General features: G+C 42.6%; 2 protein-coding genes across 7 annotated transcripts in view; one reads left to right on the top strand and one right to left on the bottom strand.

Moving 5' to 3' along the window:
* The window catches only part of FAM213B (family with sequence similarity 213 member B), a 6,930-nt gene extending 4,963 nt beyond the window's left edge, over positions 1–1,967 (top strand). The window contains exon 5 of the mRNA XM_006016249.1: positions 1,788–1,967. Coding sequence (XP_006016311.1) covers positions 1,788–1,967 — 180 coding nt within the window. The remainder of the gene's footprint in view (positions 1–1,787) is intronic.
* A 2,445-nt stretch (positions 1,968–4,412) lies between these two features.
* The window catches only part of MMEL1 (membrane metalloendopeptidase like 1), a 78,555-nt gene continuing 62,746 nt past the window's right edge, over positions 4,413–20,221 (bottom strand). For 5 of the 6 annotated variants that reach the window (XM_025211892.1, XM_025211911.1, XM_025211916.1 and 2 more), the window contains 6 exons: positions 19,631–19,689; positions 12,121–12,254; positions 10,548–10,613; positions 8,053–8,148; positions 7,236–7,312; positions 4,413–6,143 (listed from right to left, as the gene is read on the bottom strand). In XM_025211892.1, coding sequence (XP_025067677.1) covers positions 6,044–6,143; positions 7,236–7,312; positions 8,053–8,148; positions 10,548–10,613; positions 12,121–12,254; positions 19,631–19,689 — 532 coding nt within the window. In that variant the 3' untranslated portion in view covers positions 4,413–6,043. Of the gene's footprint in view, positions 6,144–7,235; positions 7,313–8,052; positions 8,149–10,547; positions 10,614–12,120; positions 12,255–13,726; positions 13,847–19,630; positions 19,690–20,221 lie in introns of all 6 variants that reach the window. The other variant, XM_006016205.2, reaches the window with a different exon arrangement.

A 20,221-nucleotide genomic window follows, 5' to 3' on the forward strand; every position in this document is an offset into this window, starting at 1 on the left:
TCTGGTTGATTGGATGGACTCTTCCTGTGCAGAAATCTTGGCATTTTGCAAGGTTGATATCTATCTGAAGGAGGCCCTGGCTTTGCTCTCCCTTGAGAAAAATCAATTTCTTTGCAAAGCTAGGTCACAAGCTTGGCAGCATCCTCTTCTTAACCCTCCTGATTCTGCCGGGTGCGGTGTTTATAAACCAGCAAGGGCTGGAAAGGATGAGGAGACCAGACCCTTTGTAATCATCCTGATATATTGTATTAAAGTAATTCCATCTTGTATCACCAAGAGGTGCCTCTGTCTGCACGGTGGCACCTAAGCAGATATGTGATCATTGATCAAAGATTAATTGAACTACCATGGACAAGTTGGTCTCACATTCCTTCTGCCCACACTTCCAGTTTTCAGTGAACTCCAATAGGGCCTTAGCAGACACTTGCCAATCATTTGTAGACTGGAAAGGAAGCAATGACTGTAGAAACCTCTTTGTCTGTGATGCTTATGTCAAGGAAGCGTGATGTGGGCAGGATTAAGGTTTCTTTGCCATTTGCTCCTGCCTGCAAGGTCTGTTAATCATTCCTGATCTCTGAGGCACTGGATATTGCCTACTCTTGGCTTTATTCAGCCCCTTCTGTGTATAGTAGGTAGTGGTTGAGCTGAGGAACAGCCTTACAAAACAAGCCATAGCTGCAGATTAAAAGCAGTACTGTTGCAATAACATCTCATACGTGCTGAAGCAAGGTTTTTCTAAATTTAAAGAGGAGAGAAATAACAGCTTGTCATGAACTTTGCGTGCAGAATCTCTTCCTCCCACCCTACAACCTGCAGTATGTGTAAATAACAACTCATGGGCTCCCCATTAATCTCGCAAATGTCATTCTCATAAACGAGGGGAAATATTTTCCATGTCATCCTCCTTAGATCCTCGCTTGCACAGTAATGGTTTTTAAAATATTTATATACCGCTTCTGAAGTTGGAGGGAATGCCATGAGACAATCAAACTTTGTGTGTCTGCTATTGAATGTAATGAAAACAATATTGTGCATGGGGTAAAATGGGGGAAGAGAACAAAACACAGAAAGTAGCTGGTTTCCTACTCGGGAATCATTTCAAACTGGCTAACCTGGTTGCTTTTTCCATGACAGTTCTTGTGTGCAGTGCAGGGAAAAGCTGCTGCTAAATATGGGGTTTGGGGAGCAAAGGTTTGGGGTAACACTAAACTTGGAGAGTGAATATCAAAATTCAGGATCAGACTGTTTCTTGGGCCTGGTAGTGGATCCCTCCCAAAGCGTAAGGATGGATGGCTAGTGTGAACTTGATGCTGATCTCTGCAAATCTCCCTTCTACTCTGGGATTCACTTCTCCACATGCCTGGAGGTGTAACTTGAAAGGGAACACATCCCCTAGCAGGAAGAAACCTTCAAAGACTTGGCACTAGCCTGACTCTTCTTCCCGCAGTGCAAGTACTCCTAGTATTCCCACAGTTAGCTCACATCTCAGGGGCTCCTCAGACCCTCACTGGGGGTGTGGGGAGGGATGCATGTGTTGCTGCAGGTTAAGGCCCCCTTTTCTCACCTTTCTTGGTAAAGAGGGTTGCCTGGTGGTGCCTCAAGGGCTGTTCTGTTTTTGCTTCTTCACTAAAAATGGCTGTGATAGGGCCTCTGTTGTTCCAGCCTCATCTAAGATGAGACAGCTGGTTACAGCTCCCTCTGGCACTAAGCAGCAGTGCTGTGTCCTTCAAGGGGTTAACATGATATTCTGCCATTCCCCTTTGGGCAACTATTGGGGTTTGCTGAAGTTGGTACTAGTGCAGACAGTGAAGCAGTTAAGCTTGTACAGCAAGGGTGGGGATAACCTGGCACCTTCCTCAGAGCTGCTTCTCAAACCCTTTGATAGGGAGGAACCTGTGATCAGCCTCGGGTACCAGGAGTGGCAGCAGCTTGCCCAGAATGACAAATCGGCAGAAAACAGGGAGTAGTGAATCCTTGTAACTGCTTCTGGAGGTGGGCTTAGTTCCTGGTTCCCTTCTGGCTCCCAGAAAACACTCTCCCGTGCATTTCATTCCCTCATCTTGGGCACTACAGAGGATTCCTTCAGGCTCCCACCAGTCCTCATGCCAGCCTCTTTCTGCTGCCTCTGCCTGGAAGAACTGGACAGCAAGATTCACTGTCACCTCACTCCTCAATGTCCATGGGTCACTGAGCCAGTGCCAAAGTTTGATTTGCTTTGGGAATGGAGTGCACGGGGATGCAGTTTGTCTGTTAGTAAGCAGCTTTTGGGGGTTTCCATAGCATTAGCCTATTGCAGCAGGGCTTTTAAATTGCTAGTAATATTCCTACCATCTAGAATATAAGGTCAGGGTATAACCTGTTGAGATAAAAACCTTTTGGTTGCAGATAATGTGAGTGAAGGGAGGAAGCATCCAGCAATATGCTACAGAGGCACTAGAGTTTTGCTGCCATCTAAGAATCTCAGCACACCTGACTGCTAAGCCAGTCTCTCAGTGCCCTTTCACCATCGGCAGCTGGCTGGGAATAATATACAATGGCTCCATTCACCTTTCCTCATTCTGTCCTGTGGCTTTGTAAGGTGAAACTCCCTGGAGGTGCTCTCATTGCTATCCCTGCTTTTTTCTGGGTGAACAACGGCCTTAGCATAGCAACATCCACAGAGCTCTTGGCTAATGGAGGAAGGTATTCTTAGGGTAAGAAGTGGACATCATCACACCAAAGAAGATCAGCTGTGGTGGGACATGTTCTGCCACAGCTGATCTGCTTTATTGGACAACACACCCATTGCCCCTTTTCCTGCGGGGGAACCCCTGGCTGTTGTGGGAGAAGGAGCCATGTGGCCCCTTGCCTGGGGATTTCCTGGGTCCCTTGCTGCCCTGCACTGGATCCTGTGCTGACCCATGCCTCATGTGGAGGCACAGGTCTGTCTGGGTTCTGGCACAGGGCAGTGAGGCATCCCCAGTGCTCCATGCCTCTTTGCAGGGACCTGTACATGCTTTCTCTGCTTAGAGGTGCACCCCAGGCAGCTTTGTAAATGGGGAAACACAAGCACGTGCTCTGGGGGCTTGATGGGCCCGATCCTACCTGGGGTTCACAGGATTGGGCCCTTCAAGCCCTCAAAGCATTTATCAGGGGTGACAGGAGACTGTGGGCAGCACTGGGCTGCCTACACTCTGTCATTGCAGAGCAAATAGACATCATCCACAAGAAAGCGGCACAATTTATTAGTACCTTTTGTCATGCCACATTGGGTAAGGACTAGTTGTGCAGAATTTTTACCTCCATAACAATTTTTATTGTTATGCAACATCTGTTTCTACTCTTCGGTTCATAGAGGTACCAATGGGGTTAAGACAATGTTGAGGTTTGTGTGGGATTGTAAAAGCAGGGTGTGCTCGCTTGTCTGCAATGCTTGGTTGTGTTGGCACAGACACAGGCTGACAGATGGAAAGATTCTTCTGCAGGTGGGAGGCTTAATAAACTTGCCTGAAAAATAAAGAAGTAACTTCCATGTGCTGTAATAACTTGGAACAAAACCTTCCCAGACATGTCTTAATCATCCCGGTAACTATGGCATGTGCCAGAATTGCTAATGGCACATTTCTGCAAAATCATTATGCTCTGAAGTAATTAAACTGTCAAGCAGACAAACTCCCACCTGACCTCAGTGTGCTTCTCAAGCGCTTCCTTTGGTTTGGTACATGGATAATGTTGTTTCTGGTCTGAATTAGTTAATGCTAAGTGGCTGCTGGTACTGCATAGCAACCAAATGAGTCTTTGGAGAGGCAAATTCCTGCTATACCCCTTCTAAGCCCTTTAATGGATAGGTAAAGAATCTCAAAGCACCAATGCAGCCAGAGTGGTGACCTCCTGTGTTTGTTACCGCTGCCTGCAATAAACTTGCCCTACTGTAATCATAGCCCCATTTTTGTCTGATAACCCAATCGCTGACCAATGTGAATAAAGGCCACTATTGTAACTACAGCGATGCACCTTGTTACGATTGCTCATGGCAGCACATAGCGTACATGGAAGTAAGAATCCTCTGAATATGAGGACTCTGACAAGGGTAAAGTCTAATGCTTCAGCTCCAGTACTTGTATTTTTTTTTTGTTAGGCTTCTGCACTAAACAGGGGCCAGTGCCTAAGTTTGTAAGTATAACCCACTCACTACAGAGTGTCTCTTCTGTGCACAACTCCTATTAATGATGAGGTATGTAGGAGAAATGGTAGACCCTACGCCACCACAGGTGCTGCGAGCCATGCATAAGCTCTCCTCCTTTAGAGCTTTCAAGTAAATGAATTGGTGCATTGGATCTGATCATTAGCTTACAGACAAAATTCACATTGCCAGGTAAAGCTAACGCACAAGCTTATCTCCCCAAGGATTCATTCAATGCCAATAGACTAACCTGTCAAATAGTAGGGTACTTCAGTGAAACACTTATCCCCTGAGAGTATAGGTGAAGCTGCTACTGGGAATCTCTTCATTTCCTTCCATAGTCCTTCATGATTTAATGAAGTATGAGGGTGTTTATGTTTCCTCCATTTTAACCCAATGGCTTTAAATGTGAAGACTGTTCCAAGCATTTTGAGAGATTATGGCAGTTTATTCGGCTAATAAAGCTTGCTTACTACATGGACACTTTAACATGAAAAATAGAAACTTTAACAATACTGACATTGGACATGTAACAGTCACATAAAATTAGAATTTAGTTAATCAAAGCTTTTTTTCGTTATGTGTTAAGTAGAGTGTAAAGGAATCAACAGTTTGCTTTGATATCTGATAAGCTAAGCATTACCAAATGCTATTAAAAAGAATTAAGAACTTGCTTTCCAGTGGTATATATGCCAAAAATAAATATTTTTGGAAAAGAATGCTTGCATCCTACATAAAGGATCAAAAAACTTCAGATACCTGTTACCCTTAAATTAGAACATTCATTAAAGAAAGCAATCTGAAATTGCTTCTATAGATAAATGCCTGAGTAATTGGCTGCAGTGTGATTTATTTATTTATTTATAAAAAATGAACAAGATGTACATTTTCAAAGTGTAAATATTTAAAAGTAGCTTATGGCAAAATTAAAAGGCACGGAATTAATTTTGTTCTTGGGTAAGTGTTTTGCTGTTTACATTAAGCAACAAGTCTGTTCTGCTAAAATATCCTAAATATATACTCTTAATGCAAGAATATGTCTCCTCTTAAATATATTTCTGAATGGAGGTACCCACGGTAGTCTGAATATGGCAATAGACTTTAGACTTTTAATTATGATTTTTTTCTAGCAACCTCTATATCACTTTGTTAAGATAATGTTAAACTTGCTCATTTGAGCAAAATAACTCAAGTGCAAAACAAGGGGTTCAGCGTGGCTTATATGTCAGCAGCTGGTAAGCATTTTAACATACAGATCACCTTGTAAAATATCAAGACAAATTACAACCTCTTACAACAAAGCAGTCGTCAAGGTGCAAATGGACAGTGTTACACAGACAGCAAGTAAGTTTAACTATCTCTACCCTGAATTTTGGAGAAGTGCACCAGAAACTGAATCAGAATATTGGAAAATAGCGAGCTCAGTGAACAGTCTCAGACAGGCTTACCGAACCTCCCAAGGCTAATTTGAGTGTAGGACATACTAAAATGAATACTCCTTGCTGAAAAATAGATCTACTTATCTTTTTTTTTAAATAGCTAGTCTTTGTAACCCTGATGTGGTATCTTAATAACAGTCAGGATGTCATTGGAAACAGTCATTTCTCTCCTGGAGTGTACTGTCACTCTCAATGCAGCCCAGCTGTCAATGCTGAGAAGCCTGCACACATTCCAGCCGAACCACGAAAGCCCGACAGCCGTGGGCTTTTTAAAATTCTGACCACAGTAGCTGCACCATTAACCTTGGCTGTGACTGAACAGGAAAACATCAGGCACATCATTGGCAAGAACTGTTCAGTATGTAGCCAGACCAGTTGAATTTTGTTTTCTGTTGTAGACTGTGCGTCTAAGCGTTATCTTCAGCACAAATGTTCTCTTTGGCTACCAGACTCTGCATTTTTCGGCAGGGTGCATGGTGGTGCCCTTTTTACAGTGGAATGCCTCAGAGAAGGCTTCAAAGTTTTGCAAAGATCCCATCACCCTGAACAAAGAGAAAGAAAAATGTTTTCTTTGCATCCAGGTAGGAGAGAGAGTCCAGAGGTAAGGACAGTAATAAAGCCTGTACTAAAGTGAGTCAGAGCCAGATGACTGCAATAAGACCACAAACTCTGCAGATAATCAGTAAGAGATGGTCTCTTCCCTGGTGTCTAAGGCTAGGATCTTGCCAATAGCTGTGTGGAGCCTGATTGCAGCTCCATGGGGCTCATTGGGTCCCTCTGTACCCTGGATCATTGCAGGATTGAGACCTCATGCAAGAAGCAGCATTCGGTTTTCTGTCTCAGTGGCTTGACTAATGCTAGGACCAAGACCAGATCTGCAGGGGAAGTGGAGTGAGGCACCAAGGCAATTCTTTAGCAAGGATTTGGGTAGAATTTATAGCACTGGGAACTTATGGAAGCCTCTCATCCAGATTCTGCTCAGGATGAGGTTGGCTTCACGTTGGTACCATGCAGGAAGGAATTTTATGCTGCCATTATTGCACTACCTGTTCCATAAAGTATAAGCATCTCCCTCTGGTGCTTGCAAGGCGCAGGTATCCAGTCAGCCTGGATGGGTCAACACCTGGACTTGCATGCGTCCCAGTGAAATGCAGGGAGTTCCCAGCAGAATTGTAATTTCCTCCTTGCTACCTCCTTTACTTCCACAATTCCTCCCTACATGTGGGCACCTGCCCTGCCACTGCTGCCGCTAGGGCACAAAGCCAGCATCTCCAATTTTCATTAAAATGATGCATTTACTATCAAGGACTACATTTGGGGGCTAATTGGAGAAAAAGTAACATGGGTGTTGCAGTTTGGTTTATGACTGAATAAGAGAAGGCCTAAGCAGGGGCACAGTCCATTGTGCAACAGCATTATAAGCTCTGATGGGCCCTAGATGTGTATGCCTTACAGGAGCAGCCTAGCTGGGTAAAAGAACATGTTTCTTTTCAGGAGCGTCAGAGGTGGTAGGATTCTCCATAGAGCCAATTAGTTTTATTGTGTTTAATCACTAGAACGTGGCCCCTTCTTCCAGTATACTGAAGTGATGGGCTGGATCAAAAGGTAAGTCCATCTAAGTTATTAAAACCCACCTGTATTTCAAAGGGCTGTGGACATCTGTCTTAATGGACTGGCTAGCATATTCTGGCCTGTAGGAACCACACCATACCTAGAGAAGGAAGAGAATTAACCACTCATGGGCCAACATGTAGCTAAACTGGAGCAAGCAATTGCAACTCGAGTGGCTCAGGGGTGCACCTAATTATACTAGGGTGGGGATTGCAACTTGGAATGCATAAGCCCAGAATGGCTTTTGCTGCTTACACGTATATTATACATTTGTTATCACACTCCAGATGATGTAAATGCCTTTTGCAGGAGAGGTTGCTACTTCTCCTGAACACCTCTCCCTTTTCCTGGATTAGTTCTAAAGGTTTTTTTCTAAGAACCATCCTAACTTTTCACTACAAACTCAGTTTGAGTTATTTTCTACTTTGGGCTGAGAAGGAGGTGGAAGAGAATATGAATTCCTACTAGCCTGTTCACAGGTAGCCTCAGCTTCTTGGATCTAGGATCTGTTGCTTTAGACTAGATATTTTGGCTCTTGAATGATGATATTACATCATCATGCCTCAAAGACCGCAATTTTACTTCAGAGATTCCCACTAAAAATCACTAAATAACTCTCCCTGGTAAGCTCAGTCTTTTGTCCTCTCTGCCGTAACAATCAAGCCCTCCTATGCATTTGTTCTGAGGGACACCCTGTTGATAAGTGTTGTCAGGAAGTGGCAGCTTCCTACTGGACATGGGGCCTGTGGATAGTCCAGTGTTTTTTGTGACCATAAACTTTGGCAATTCATCATATAATTTCTGTGTGTCATGTAACAGGAAGAATCGAGAGGTTCCTACCTGGGCGAAATTCACAAAGAAAAGCTGTTTATGAGTCAGATTAAGCCCAGGCAATTTTGGCTCCTTCCCTTCTCGCTCCAACCATTTTAAATAGGCCTAAAAAATGACCAGAGGTTAATTTAGCAAAAAGCCTACTCATTCAAACATGCTGAATACTTTGAACCTCCCTGTTCACACAGCCAGAACATTCTCATTCCCCTTCTGTTTCCCCTTGGGCACTTTCACAGTCAGTTGTATTACAAAGGAACAATTTACAAGGAACCTTTCATCTTAGGGTGTTTCACAGACTTTGCTTTTTGTACATCAGCTCAGTAGCAGCTTTACATGCCACGTGCAAAATGGAGTCATCACTGTGCTGGAACAGTGGTTCAGTAGTAGGTTACAAGACTATTTAGGAAACCAGAAAAATACCCGATCCAAATGAATATGCAGGTGGAATTTAGGGTCACAGCATGTAATTATCTAACTGCTTGCTTGGGTAGAATCTGGGTTAATAGCTCTGCTCTTGTCAAGCACGACCTGTTACAGTGATCATGAGTAATCAGGAGCTTTGCTTTGAGGTGTTTCAGGAAGATGGCACTCTACCCCCTTTTCCCTTCTCCCCCCTCCTCCCTTGCACAGCTCCCAGTTCAGCTGTTGTTTCACTGTACAGTCCTCAGCAAACACGAAAGATAAATGTGGGGCACTGCTACTGAAAAGTCCTTATTAAACTACATCTGATAATCTGCATGACATCAATGTAGACATCTTGAACTGCACACCACTGATTGTGAAGTAAAAACACTAGGATAGTGGCAATGTGCCTTAGATGACCTCTGCATGAACATAGAGCTGAAAGGGAAGCAGAGAGTTAAATCTCCTCCATGTATCTATACTGATCATTTCTGTCTCTTCTGATAAATGCTTATAAAATAGCAGATAATAACCTGGCACAAAGTTAAATCCATTACCTGTTACTATTACATGTTAATTGGCCAATTTTCTTTTTTTAGGTCTATTGACATAATGGAGACAAGTTAATGAGTTTCATGCAAGTTAATTCTGAACACTGTATTACCTTATCTTCACCCTCACTTTGGTAATACCTCCAAAAAACTTTCAAGGCACAATTAAGTGTGGAAATACACTTATTCCATGCCATAAAATTACAGAATATAGACTAGTAATGGCTCCCATGCATAATCTCCCACGTTTAAAGCATATTCCAGAGTAAAGGAAATGGTACATTTTAGTAGCATCCACAGTAGTCAATCCACTTGTACTTTTGTATGTCAGAGTTACACAAATGTGTCAAACCACACTCCTTCCTGTCCCAGGTACCAGGGACAGAAGTATATCCCATACCACAACAGCCCAAAAATGTTTTTTGGGAATGGTTACATTCCACACCTGGACAGAGAAGCAGCATCTGCATTGGTGAATATGGCATTTTGATCACACAGCATCTGATCAAGTGAACTTGGGCTCAGGAATGCTCATGATATACATCTCTGATTTAATTATTCTACAAAGGTGCAAATCTACTTTGCCTTCATTCTGATCTGCAGACATTTTGTGTAAGAACCTGATAGGTTAGAGATGCTTCTCTTCCTGATGCAACCAGGCTCCCGGCTACAGCAGGAGGTTTGAGCAAGATATAGAATGAGGTACCTAATGTACCCAGAGAAGTGAGTGCTATCCTTATTGTGCTCAGTAGCAACATGGAAAATGAGCAGCAATGGGATGGAAAAAAACTTCATTATCATTGATTTAAAGGTTAGAAGACATGCGAAAAAGAAGCTTCAGAAAAGGCTTAGTATAGCTTAGGATTGGATTCAGCTGTGACATGGGGTGCAGAGGTTTCTGTAGATAGGTTGCTTTCCTCTTGAGCCAGCACATCCTTTCTCTATCAAATCCCCCTGATGCTGATCTGACATGTCACTAAGCTTAAAAACTTAAAGTGTAAGGGAAATGAACTTGGAAGAAGGTGGCTGCACTGCTAAAAACCCATCATCAAGTCATATTGCGGGGAAGCTAACAGTCTGCTGCCAGATAGGATTTGATTTGACAAGCAGTTTGAAGCTACAGCAACAATCTTGGTGCAAGTGACTTTGGGGAAAATCGCTCATCTTTTTTTCTACATGGATCTATGCCTGCTTTTTATTTCATATTTTGTACGGCACCTAGCACAGCAGTGCCCAGGATTGTGGTTTTGGTCTATACGGCATTGCAGTACATGTTATGATGGTGGTAGGGGTGATGGTAGCTGCAGTCCTGATTTTGCAATTGGAGCCACATGGGCACAAGGGATTCCTTGCATCAGTCATTTATATAGTGTTACACAAGGCTGTCCATTGACTTGTATGAATCAGGATGCATTGGGAAGGTAGGCAGCTTCTTGCTAGAGTCCAGGTGACATACCTGTAGCTCTTAACACATCCTAACAATAAAAGTAAGGGACAAGCCAGTTTCTCATTTTATTACCAGTAATGACTCATTACTTCTTTGAAAATTACCTTGTAAGCCTGTCGAACTCCTCCATTATCTGCAATGTTTTCTCCCAGTGTGCTTATCCCACTGACCTGTAATACACAATTAATTTGATTACCATATTTGTTTGTAATACCAGAAGGAAGTCAACTGAATAGCAATAGAAGCACTGTGTTTATTACTGAGATAGGGCCCCCTCTGGGGTGGAAGGTAGCACAAATACTGCACTGGGAGTGAGGAAAAGGAAAATCTGAAAGGAAATAATACCCCAGATCACTGGAACAGCAGGGTTTTCCAAAACGGCAACCAGGACAGGAAGAGAGCAAGAGCAAATGCAGGCTGATAGAGTTATGTCCTTCAGTAGGCACTTAACAAGTGAGTTTTTTTTCATGTGCAGCCCGCAAGAGTGGCAGGAAGCATCAGCACACATACCCAACAGCTAGTAATACCTGAGAGCTGAAGACTAATCTGTTATTACTGTATCAGGTGTCTATATCAGGTAAATCTTGTTGGTCTTTTAGCCTACTCTGGTGTCCTCTGGTTAAGAAGCAGACTTTCTCTGTTGTACTTCTAGGTCACCCATCAGTTTGATATCTGGTCTTTCCTGTTCACAGAGTACAAGAGCCCTCTACCTACAGCCTCTCTCCTTACAGCTGCTCTCACATTAGAAATGATGTAGCTAAAGGAACTGCTTTTAAAGGCCATCACCTGGGCTGGGCCCAGAGGTCCTGGGGGTCATGGGGTGGGGAGGGAGGTGCCCTCATGTAGACAAACAAGAGTGTGTGTTTTTGCTGATTTTAGTTTTACTCTTCTTTGAGCCTGGAGGGCTAATCAGGGGCATAATTAAAGAAGAAAACATCTCTTTTTAATATAAATCTTTACATTTTATTCATGCAAGGCTGCTTCCTTTGCAAAGCATTGTGGGGGATGAAAAGATATAAAATGGTTGGCCCCAAGGCCGTTATTGCCATTTAAGCTGGGGGTATGGTTAAGGAAGGGTTTCTGTAGGGAAGAAGGTTTCTGAGGGCTAGGATTAGACTGTGTGTCTGTGGGAGCTTTCACATTTTTCTTTAAACATCTGTGTTTCTTTGCTCTTTCCACATTCTCAGCAAAACTGTTTCCACCCTGAATTTTGGGGGCAGTCTTTTCAGAGCTGCTGCTGGACAGCTGAAAAGCATTTTACCATATCACTGTCCTTAGGCTTACCTGATCCTTTCTAAATCCCTTCTTTGATACAGTGAGAACTGGCCATAAAAAATAAGCACGCTTTATAAAGCTCTGCACAAGTAGGAATCGCTCTTCTTTTATTATCAAGATGGAGTATGCGTGTCTTATCTCCTATTTCCTTAATGCAAACTACCTTGGCTGCTTTACAGCTAGTAGCTTTGGAGGAAAATGAAAATGTAAAGTAAAATTAAGACTTGGATAGAGCCATTACTGTTGTGAGCAGCTGGGTGGGAGGAAGGTCAGAGACTTACTTGCTGACTGGATTGTGGAATTTCAATGAGGTGCCTGAGGCTGTACTGCTCGCCAGCCTACAGCAGGACTCTGTCCCACTACTTAATTTCTAAATGCAGCCTTTCTGCGGAGTGTACTCACATTCTGTCTTCCAGCCAGCTCCCACGTGTAATTTCCATACTGGTAGACCATACAGCGAGATTGCTCCTTAAAATGCATGGCTGAGAAATTGCTCCACCAGTCAAACATATTTCCATCTTTGTCAAAGTTCCTGCCTGTTCACAAAACCAGAAAAAGGGGAAAAGACTTGTTTCAGGGGGTCGAGGTTTGCATGTCCACTGCCCCAAATCAGCTGCCTTTTAAGTAGTTGCTTCTCAGTTCCAATACAGACACTTACTAGTTTAAGTAGAGCAGCGTTTCTCAACCTGTGGGTTGGGACCCAAAAGTGGGTCGCAAGAATATATGAAAGAGCCATGAATAAACTTTAAAATGGATCAACACACTTTAAAAATGAATTCTCCTATAAAAGAGAAAAATTTGGGAAACCATGGCTTTTCCCTTGTGGCTGGCAGTTACAGCCTGCAAGGGGCTGCTTGGGGCTCCCCATGCCCCACACATGCACCTCCTGCCCCACACTGCGGGGGTTGGAGCCTGGGGGCAGCGGGTCAGGAGTGAGGGGCCACTGGGTCGGGACTGGCCAAAGATGTTTACAGATGGGTCCTGGTACAAAAAAGGTTGAGAACCATGGACTTAGAGCAACCACTAATCTATGTAGTAACTCATTCCCTCTCAATAGCATTCCTATCTGTTTCACCTATTGATGTGTTCTTTAGTTTGAGTGTAAACTCTTTGGGCCAGATCTTCTCTCTCCCTGTGTTACTGCCCCATGCCCAACATACTATAGCTCTGTTTCTAGTTGCAGCTTTAGGCATTTCTGTAATTCCGGTAATAATATGCACACAATTCCTCAACTCCCTGTAAACAAAAACATGCTATACCCGCTTTACAGATGAGGAAACTGAGGGTTAGTGACACTGTCAAAGCCACAAAGGGAGAAAAGCAATAATAAAATTCTTCCTAGTCTGTTGCTCAGAAATGCCTTGTATTCATTACAGATCTGGATTCCTGAAGCTACAGCAGGAGTCTTATCTATAAATTAAATAGACTCCATCAGGTTAAAAACCAGAAACAATAATATCTAGGTGTAAGAAATTACTTGTAACTAAAATATATCAGAATCAACTTTCCATGTCCTCAACTATTCTAGGTTCCTCTCTATGATAATGGCAAGATCAATTCACCTTTAAGCATTTAGGTGAAAAAACACACCCCCACGGAGTGAGAACTCTGCATGCTGCTGCTCTACCACAGGAACTGACATTGCACATTCGGTTTGACATCGAGACAACAGGCAGCCCGGTGCTGACAGTGTTTCTGATCTTTCAGTGCTGCAGAAATAACAGGTTTTCCCAAGGATTCCCATTACATTAATTAATTTGTTTTAAACTTGGTTATTCTCATTGCCTCTGCCAAGTTCAAAGAGCATTCACTCCAACTCACACATCGGCAGTGTGTTGTTGGTGTGTGTGTTCACACATAGAAACATGCATGTACACTCAGTTTTATCAGCACAGCCAATGCTGACGGGCTGTTACCAGATGCATTTGGTTTCCCACAGGGTGATCAGTGAACCTGTAAAAGGGGTATTTTGCACAGATAGATACATAGGTTTTCAGCCTCATCTCACCATTGTCATCAAAACCGTGAGTAATTTCATGCCCAATTACCATCCCAATCCCTCCAAAGTTTAATGCTTGTGGCTGGGGTTTACTTAAGATGGGAGGCTGCAGAATCCCAGCTGGAAAGACTGTGTTTACTAAAGAAGGGAGGCTGCAGAATCCCAGCTGGAAAGACTGCAAAGAGAGAGAGAGAGAGAGAGAAACAGGTTCAGACCATTTCATTTTTGAGTATGTATCTGATAGATCAGCCACAGGCACCCAATCTTCAGGATGTGTGTGGAGGATCTAAACGGAAAATAATGTAAGTGGGAGAGGAACGTTTCCTTTGTCTGTTGCCTGGTTTATGTTCGGTTAGGCATCTCATCGTACCCCTAAATCAGACATCAAGTCTTGTCATATGAAATAAGTTCTGTCTCTTGGACTGGACAGGGAGCAATTCTTAAAGGTTTAGTTGATAAAATGTGCAACTATAAAACCTCCCATTTGAGAACCCTTCTGTCTTAGTTATTTTAGTTGTACATCTCTTGTCTGAGAGAGTGCAGATGCAATAAAAAGCTTATAGAAATATACCATATTTGTTCTTATTTGTTCTTAGTCAAGCTGAAATATCTGTCTTGCCAGACTGCCCAAGCCCTATGTACAACCTGATGTCTGAAAAGCAGCCTGGCTCTTCATCTGCCCCTGAAAGGAGAGAGTCAACAGTCAGAGCTAGTGTTGGTCAAAAAAGTGGAACTGATTTTCATGGAAACCTTCAGAATTGGTTTTGTTTTGAAATGCTTGAAGTGATCCATTTTACTGGTATTTTTTTAGAACAGTTGACAAAAAAAAATCCCTTTTTGAGTTGAAATAAAAATATTGTAATATGGAAATAAAATATTAAAGTAGTATTGAAAAGAGGCACTTTATTTTCCTGAAATGCCAAACATTTGTTAATTCTCAGTACTTTGCAAAGAATTGTATTGGGGGGGGGGAGAAGGGGCCAGTTTTTGACAGCTCCCTCCAACTCCCTTCTTAAAAATGGAGTGGTTCTCACTGCACAGCTGAAAATGCTTTTAATAATGCACGAGGCAGAATGGATTCTGCATCCCCTTCTCACAGCTCTGCTGGACTTTATGGGACTGCGATGGTAGTTAAAATTTTATATTTGTCAATAAAGGCAACAGAGCTGACTGAGGCGCACAGAAGACACCCTTGGAATTACTGTTGCATGTGATTTTTGGCTCACCTGCTGTCCTGATGAACTATGTTCAGTTTGTATCTTGCAGCCAGTTTATGGGGGAACTAATGGACATTTTATTGCTTTATTTTTGTTACTAGAAAGGTTAGCAACCACATGCAGCCTACAAACAACACTGAAGCTCAGTGTTTAAAACCTACCTAATAGGAATTTCTACTGTGTATCAACTATGCTTTGGATGAAAACTCTGGGGAAAAAAATAGTTTTGGCCTCCCCCACCCTACTAACACAAGTCTAATATATAGACTGCAGAATTTATTCTTCCTCCCATGCATTAAAGATGAGACTCAAACAAACGTCAAGCAGGAATTAAGGTCTGAAAACAAGGCCCTTCTAAGAAGATCCTGTCCAACAAGTGAAACAAATTGAAATGATATATAATAAATACTCTTGTAGAGAGAGAGCCCAAGGCTGTTGTCTGCAATGAAAAGAGCAGTTATCCAGCCAGATTTTTTGTTTAGGGCATCAAAAAACCTACCAAAAATGTAAAAGTGACAAAAGTATTCTACAGTAGATGTTTCTCAGAGGATCTTCTCTTTCAGAAGTCAGGACAAAATCCTGGACAGTGTGTAACCCTCCCACGTCAGACTGACGGCAACGTAATGTCCCCAGAGGACCTCCCAGGGTCTCTGGGGTTTTTTTCCTGCTGGGGAAAAAGCTCTGGTTTGAGGCAGGGCTTCTGTGGTGGAGATGATTAGAGATAAATCCCACCGTGCTAACCATCTGAGGAGAAAGCTGTATGCCATGTTTTCCATTAGGTCTTTTTAATGTCTCCTCTAATTCACAAAGCAAGCCTTAAGGAGAGGACAGGAAATAATATGAACTACAGTGAAGTCACACAGATAAAAGCAGATAAAAGGCAATCCCGAGGATCTCTGCATTTGTATTGGCCACAGTTACAGTTGGGAGGAACAGACCCAAGTGACTGCTTTGTGTTCCATTTCCCTGGAGAAAGAAAAAATGGAAACCTAAAAGAGGGGCTGTTTTCTATCACACAATTAACGGCAGATGTGCCTATTAGGATAGAGTCTTTTAATAAATCAAAAGGATGATGTCAACCTCCTCGTCTCACTCCTGGTTTAATTCCTATTCTGTTTCAACCTACAGCTTGTAGAGTTAGACCCCTCCAATTAGCTGAGCAGTTCACTGCAAGAGATGGAAATGGAAGTATAGGACAGTCTCAAGGACATCAAGGCACCCAAATAGGTGCCTGCTGGTTTGCTGAGGTCCACATCATTGTGGTGAGACTGGCATGCACAATGTGGTCAGTTGAGGGCATAACCCTATTCTTTAGGGGTAGGGAATATTCAGACTTTGGAGGCAATGGGGAACAAGGGAACATGTAACTATAAAAGTGATGGGCAATGGAAATAAAAAGGGCAGCATCTAGTGTACTCAAAGGGATTGTGAAGGGACACAGAAGCAAGGGAGGTTAAGTCAAATGGAAGATTTGTAGTTGATGATGTGAAAGTGACCTAGCACATGAGTGTGCCAGATGCTTGTGCCTTGTGCTGCTGAGTTTGCTTTCCACTTTCTTTTTTTGTGTTTGTTTTTACTTATACACATAGAAGAGAGGCCTGAGTCTTTACCCCAGAAACATGAGCAAGTTGAGAGGCTGTGCACTTAACAGCCACATACTTCAGGGTGAAGACTGTCTCTTTGGATCTGTGGACAGTTTGGCACAATGGTTCTTCCAGGCCCTTTGCAATACAAAAAGGCTGCTGACACACATGGGAAAAAATTAAACAAAACGACGCTTTACTTTCAGCTTGGCATACCCCTGCACCAAGCGCAGTGCATGCCCAGAAGAGGAACCACACCAGTCTGACCCAGCTCATCCAGCATCTGTACAGATCTCATGCTTCAGCAGGGCTTTTTGACACTTCTTTCTAATAGCTAATTGAGTCAATTATTAGATTAAAGTGCCAAAAAGCACCATTTGCTCTTCGAGTAAAGTGCTGTTTTGGTTTTTTTTCTACATCTGTCAGCACCCATAATGAATACTAATGAAAAATATTTGCCACCACCTTTCTAGGAGGATCAGAGTTCAATAAAGAATGCCAATTCTGCAGCTACACATCCAGAGGCTCATGTTAAGCCATGTTTCTCACCTTTTGTGTGAGAGAATTTTTCTTTTTTTTTAGTTTCAAATTTACTACCTACTAATTTCAATTTATCATCCTTATTTCTTGCATTGTGAGAGGGAGTTAATAATAAACCCCTATCTACTTTTTCTTCACCTTTTAGTATTTTGTAAACTTTCATCATGTCTCCCTGCAAGCATCTCTCTTCTAAACTGAATAGGCCTAGACTCTTTAGACTCTCCTTATGTGGAAGCCCCTCCATACCACTTGTTACCCTTCTCTTTTAGCTTCTCTAGGTCTTCCATACAGATTTTTATGTGTGGGGACCAGAACTGGGTACAGTATCCAAGGCTGGACCATGGATTTATAAAGGGGCATAGTGATACTTTCTATTTTGTTTACAATTCCCATCTTGATAATTCCTAACATCTTGTTTGCCTTTTTCATGATTGCTGAGCACTGAGCTGATGTTTTCAGTGAACTGTCTGCAACGACTCTGAGATCTCTCCTGTGTGGTAACAGGTAATGTAGAGCCCACCATAGGATGGGTATAGTTTGGGTTATTTTTGCCCATGTGCATCATTTTACACTTATCTACATTGAATTTCATTGGCCATTTAGTTGTCCATTTCCTCAGTAGTGCCAGATCCTTCTGTAGTTTCCCACAGTCAACTCTGGTCTTTACCCCTTTGAATACTTTGTTTATCCATAAATTTGCCCACTTCACTATTCACTCCATTTTCCAGATCATTTATGAATATGTTAAACAGCAGTGGTCCCAACACAGATCCCTGGGCCCCTCCTCTGTTTACTTCTTTCCATCCCCAAAAATGACCATTTATACTCACCCTGTGGACCTTCCCTGTAATCCCGTGGCTAGTTAACTTCATTAAGAGCCCTTGATGGGGGACCTTGTCAAAGGCTCTTTGGAAGTCCAGATATACTATGTCAGTTGGATCATCATGATCCACCTGCTTACTGATGCCCTCAAAGCAACCTAGTAGGTTGGTGAGGTATGATCTCCCTTTGACAAAACCATGACAAAACCATTAGTTTCCAGCAAGCCATGTTCATCCATTTGCTGAACAACTCTTTTTAAAAATATTTTTTCTATCAGGTTTCCAGGAACTGAAGTTAGACTCACCAGCACATAGTTCCCTGGGTCCCCTCTAGAGCTTTTTTTTTCAAATATCGGAGCCACACTGACAACCCTCTAGTCCTCTGGCACTGAGGCTGTTTTTAGTGATAGGTTGCACACTACAGTTATGAGTTCAGCAATTTCTGATCTGAGCTCCTTTAGGATCCCAGGGGCAAATGCCATCAGGGCCTGGTGATTTGCTACTGTTTAGCTTAACAATTTCCCATAGGACCTCATCTACTGAAGTCTGTTTGGGTCAGATCCACAGACTTATCCCTAGGGAGGAGTAGACCTGGTGATGTATTTCTTTTGTATTGAACCACAGAATTTCTATCCACATAGATTCTGTGGTGCCTACCTTATCAATTAAAGAACTATCTTATTTGATTTGATGCAGTTTTTTGATGTAGAGTGGCACACCCCCACCGAGATGACCTATTCTATCATTCCTGTATAATTTGTATCCTGGTATTATAGCAACCCATTGCTGTTCCTCATTTTCCTCCTTCCACCATGTTTCTATTATGTCAATATTGTTATTTATTGCTAAGCATTCCCAGCTTGGATTTAGACTTCTGGTATTAGTATAAAAGCACTTTTCATTGTTGCCTGGCTAGCTATGTCTTTGTGACCTTTTAATCATAAATGTATTTGTTCATGCTAGACTTCTCTGTGTTTCACCTGAGTCCTCCCACCCTGTTTCTTATCCCCATTGTGTATGGCTTCACCCTTAAAGGGTGTGTCAATCTGAACTGTGTGCTGTGTTCCACACCTGTCGGCTTTCCCACCTTTTTAATGTTACACACCAGCAGTTGGATACCACTTTGGTACCATTTTGGTTCAGGTGGAGACCATCCTTCCTGTATAAGAACCTTTTGCTCCAAAAAGTCTCCCAATTCCTAATAAACCTAAACCCCTCTTCCCTCCACGATGCATTGAAGCCCAGTAGCTCTGCCTGTCTACCTGGCCCTGCATGTGGCACTGGAATTATTTCAAAGAACGCTACCCTGGAGATCCTGGACTTCAACCTCCTACTTAGTAGCCTAAATGTTAACATGCCTGAAGACCATGAGGCTCATTAAGAACAATGAAAATCAGGGCCAGGAAAAACTTGGACACTCGCACAAGTCTAAAGTCTTGTGAGCTGCAGCAGATTTCCTTCGTGTGGCATGTTTCTCATGAAAATAATTTCAGTGTCATTTGCATAAATACCAAGCCAGGGACACTTAATTATATTTCCAGGCATGTCCATGTAGAGACAATGCAGAACCCTACTCTTTGAAGTTGGCACTCACAAGATGGTAATGACCTTCAACACCAGGCTTTTTCACTTAAGGAATGTGAGCATGACAACCCATCTGCCTTGTGCTATCAAGGTTCAGTCAGGGTTGCATCTGATCTGGTTGCATTGCTCTTGCCTCCCCACAGTGATTAACAGTGTCCCAGAACCTACCTATTTGGTTTCGGTTGGGGGAGTAGAATGCGTTGACCACAGCAGCACCGATGATCCATCTAAAAACATAATTTTATGCAAAAATACAGTCATTATTGAGTTATTCTTTAACAAAAAAACACAACTTCAGTATGAAAAAAGGAGTCGGGGATGGGGGAAAGCAATTAGGAATAATTCAACATGGGAAGCTCACCCAGGAAAACTCTTTACTTTCTCTAGCACTCTTCATCCTAAAGAATTGAGCCAGGAATCATTTTGTTCACTATTGCTAAGCAGTCACCTCGGAGGTGGAATGTGGAAGCTGTTTAACAACTCATGGTAATAATAACAGTTTAAGACAGGAAACAAATAACACTACATCAAAAGAAACAAGGAGAAGAGGAGTTTGGGGCAACAGAATGTAGTTACTGTGGTTACCCAAGCTCCATTGGGGCTAAGCTTATCTGCTGAAAGTTTCTAATTAGAACAGTCAACAAATAATGACAAATCATCCCAGAGGCAGAGCCAGAGCCAGAGACGTACTCATGTCTCCATTGTGAAAGCACTTTTCATAGACAGTGAGTCGAGTCCTTATTTTGATAAGGAATTCCT

The sequence above is a fragment of the Alligator sinensis genome, unplaced genomic scaffold, assembly GCF_000455745.1.
Source record: "Alligator sinensis unplaced genomic scaffold, ASM45574v1 scaffold366_1, whole genome shotgun sequence".
In the NCBI taxonomy this organism is placed as follows: Eukaryota; Metazoa; Chordata; order Crocodylia; family Alligatoridae; genus Alligator; species Alligator sinensis.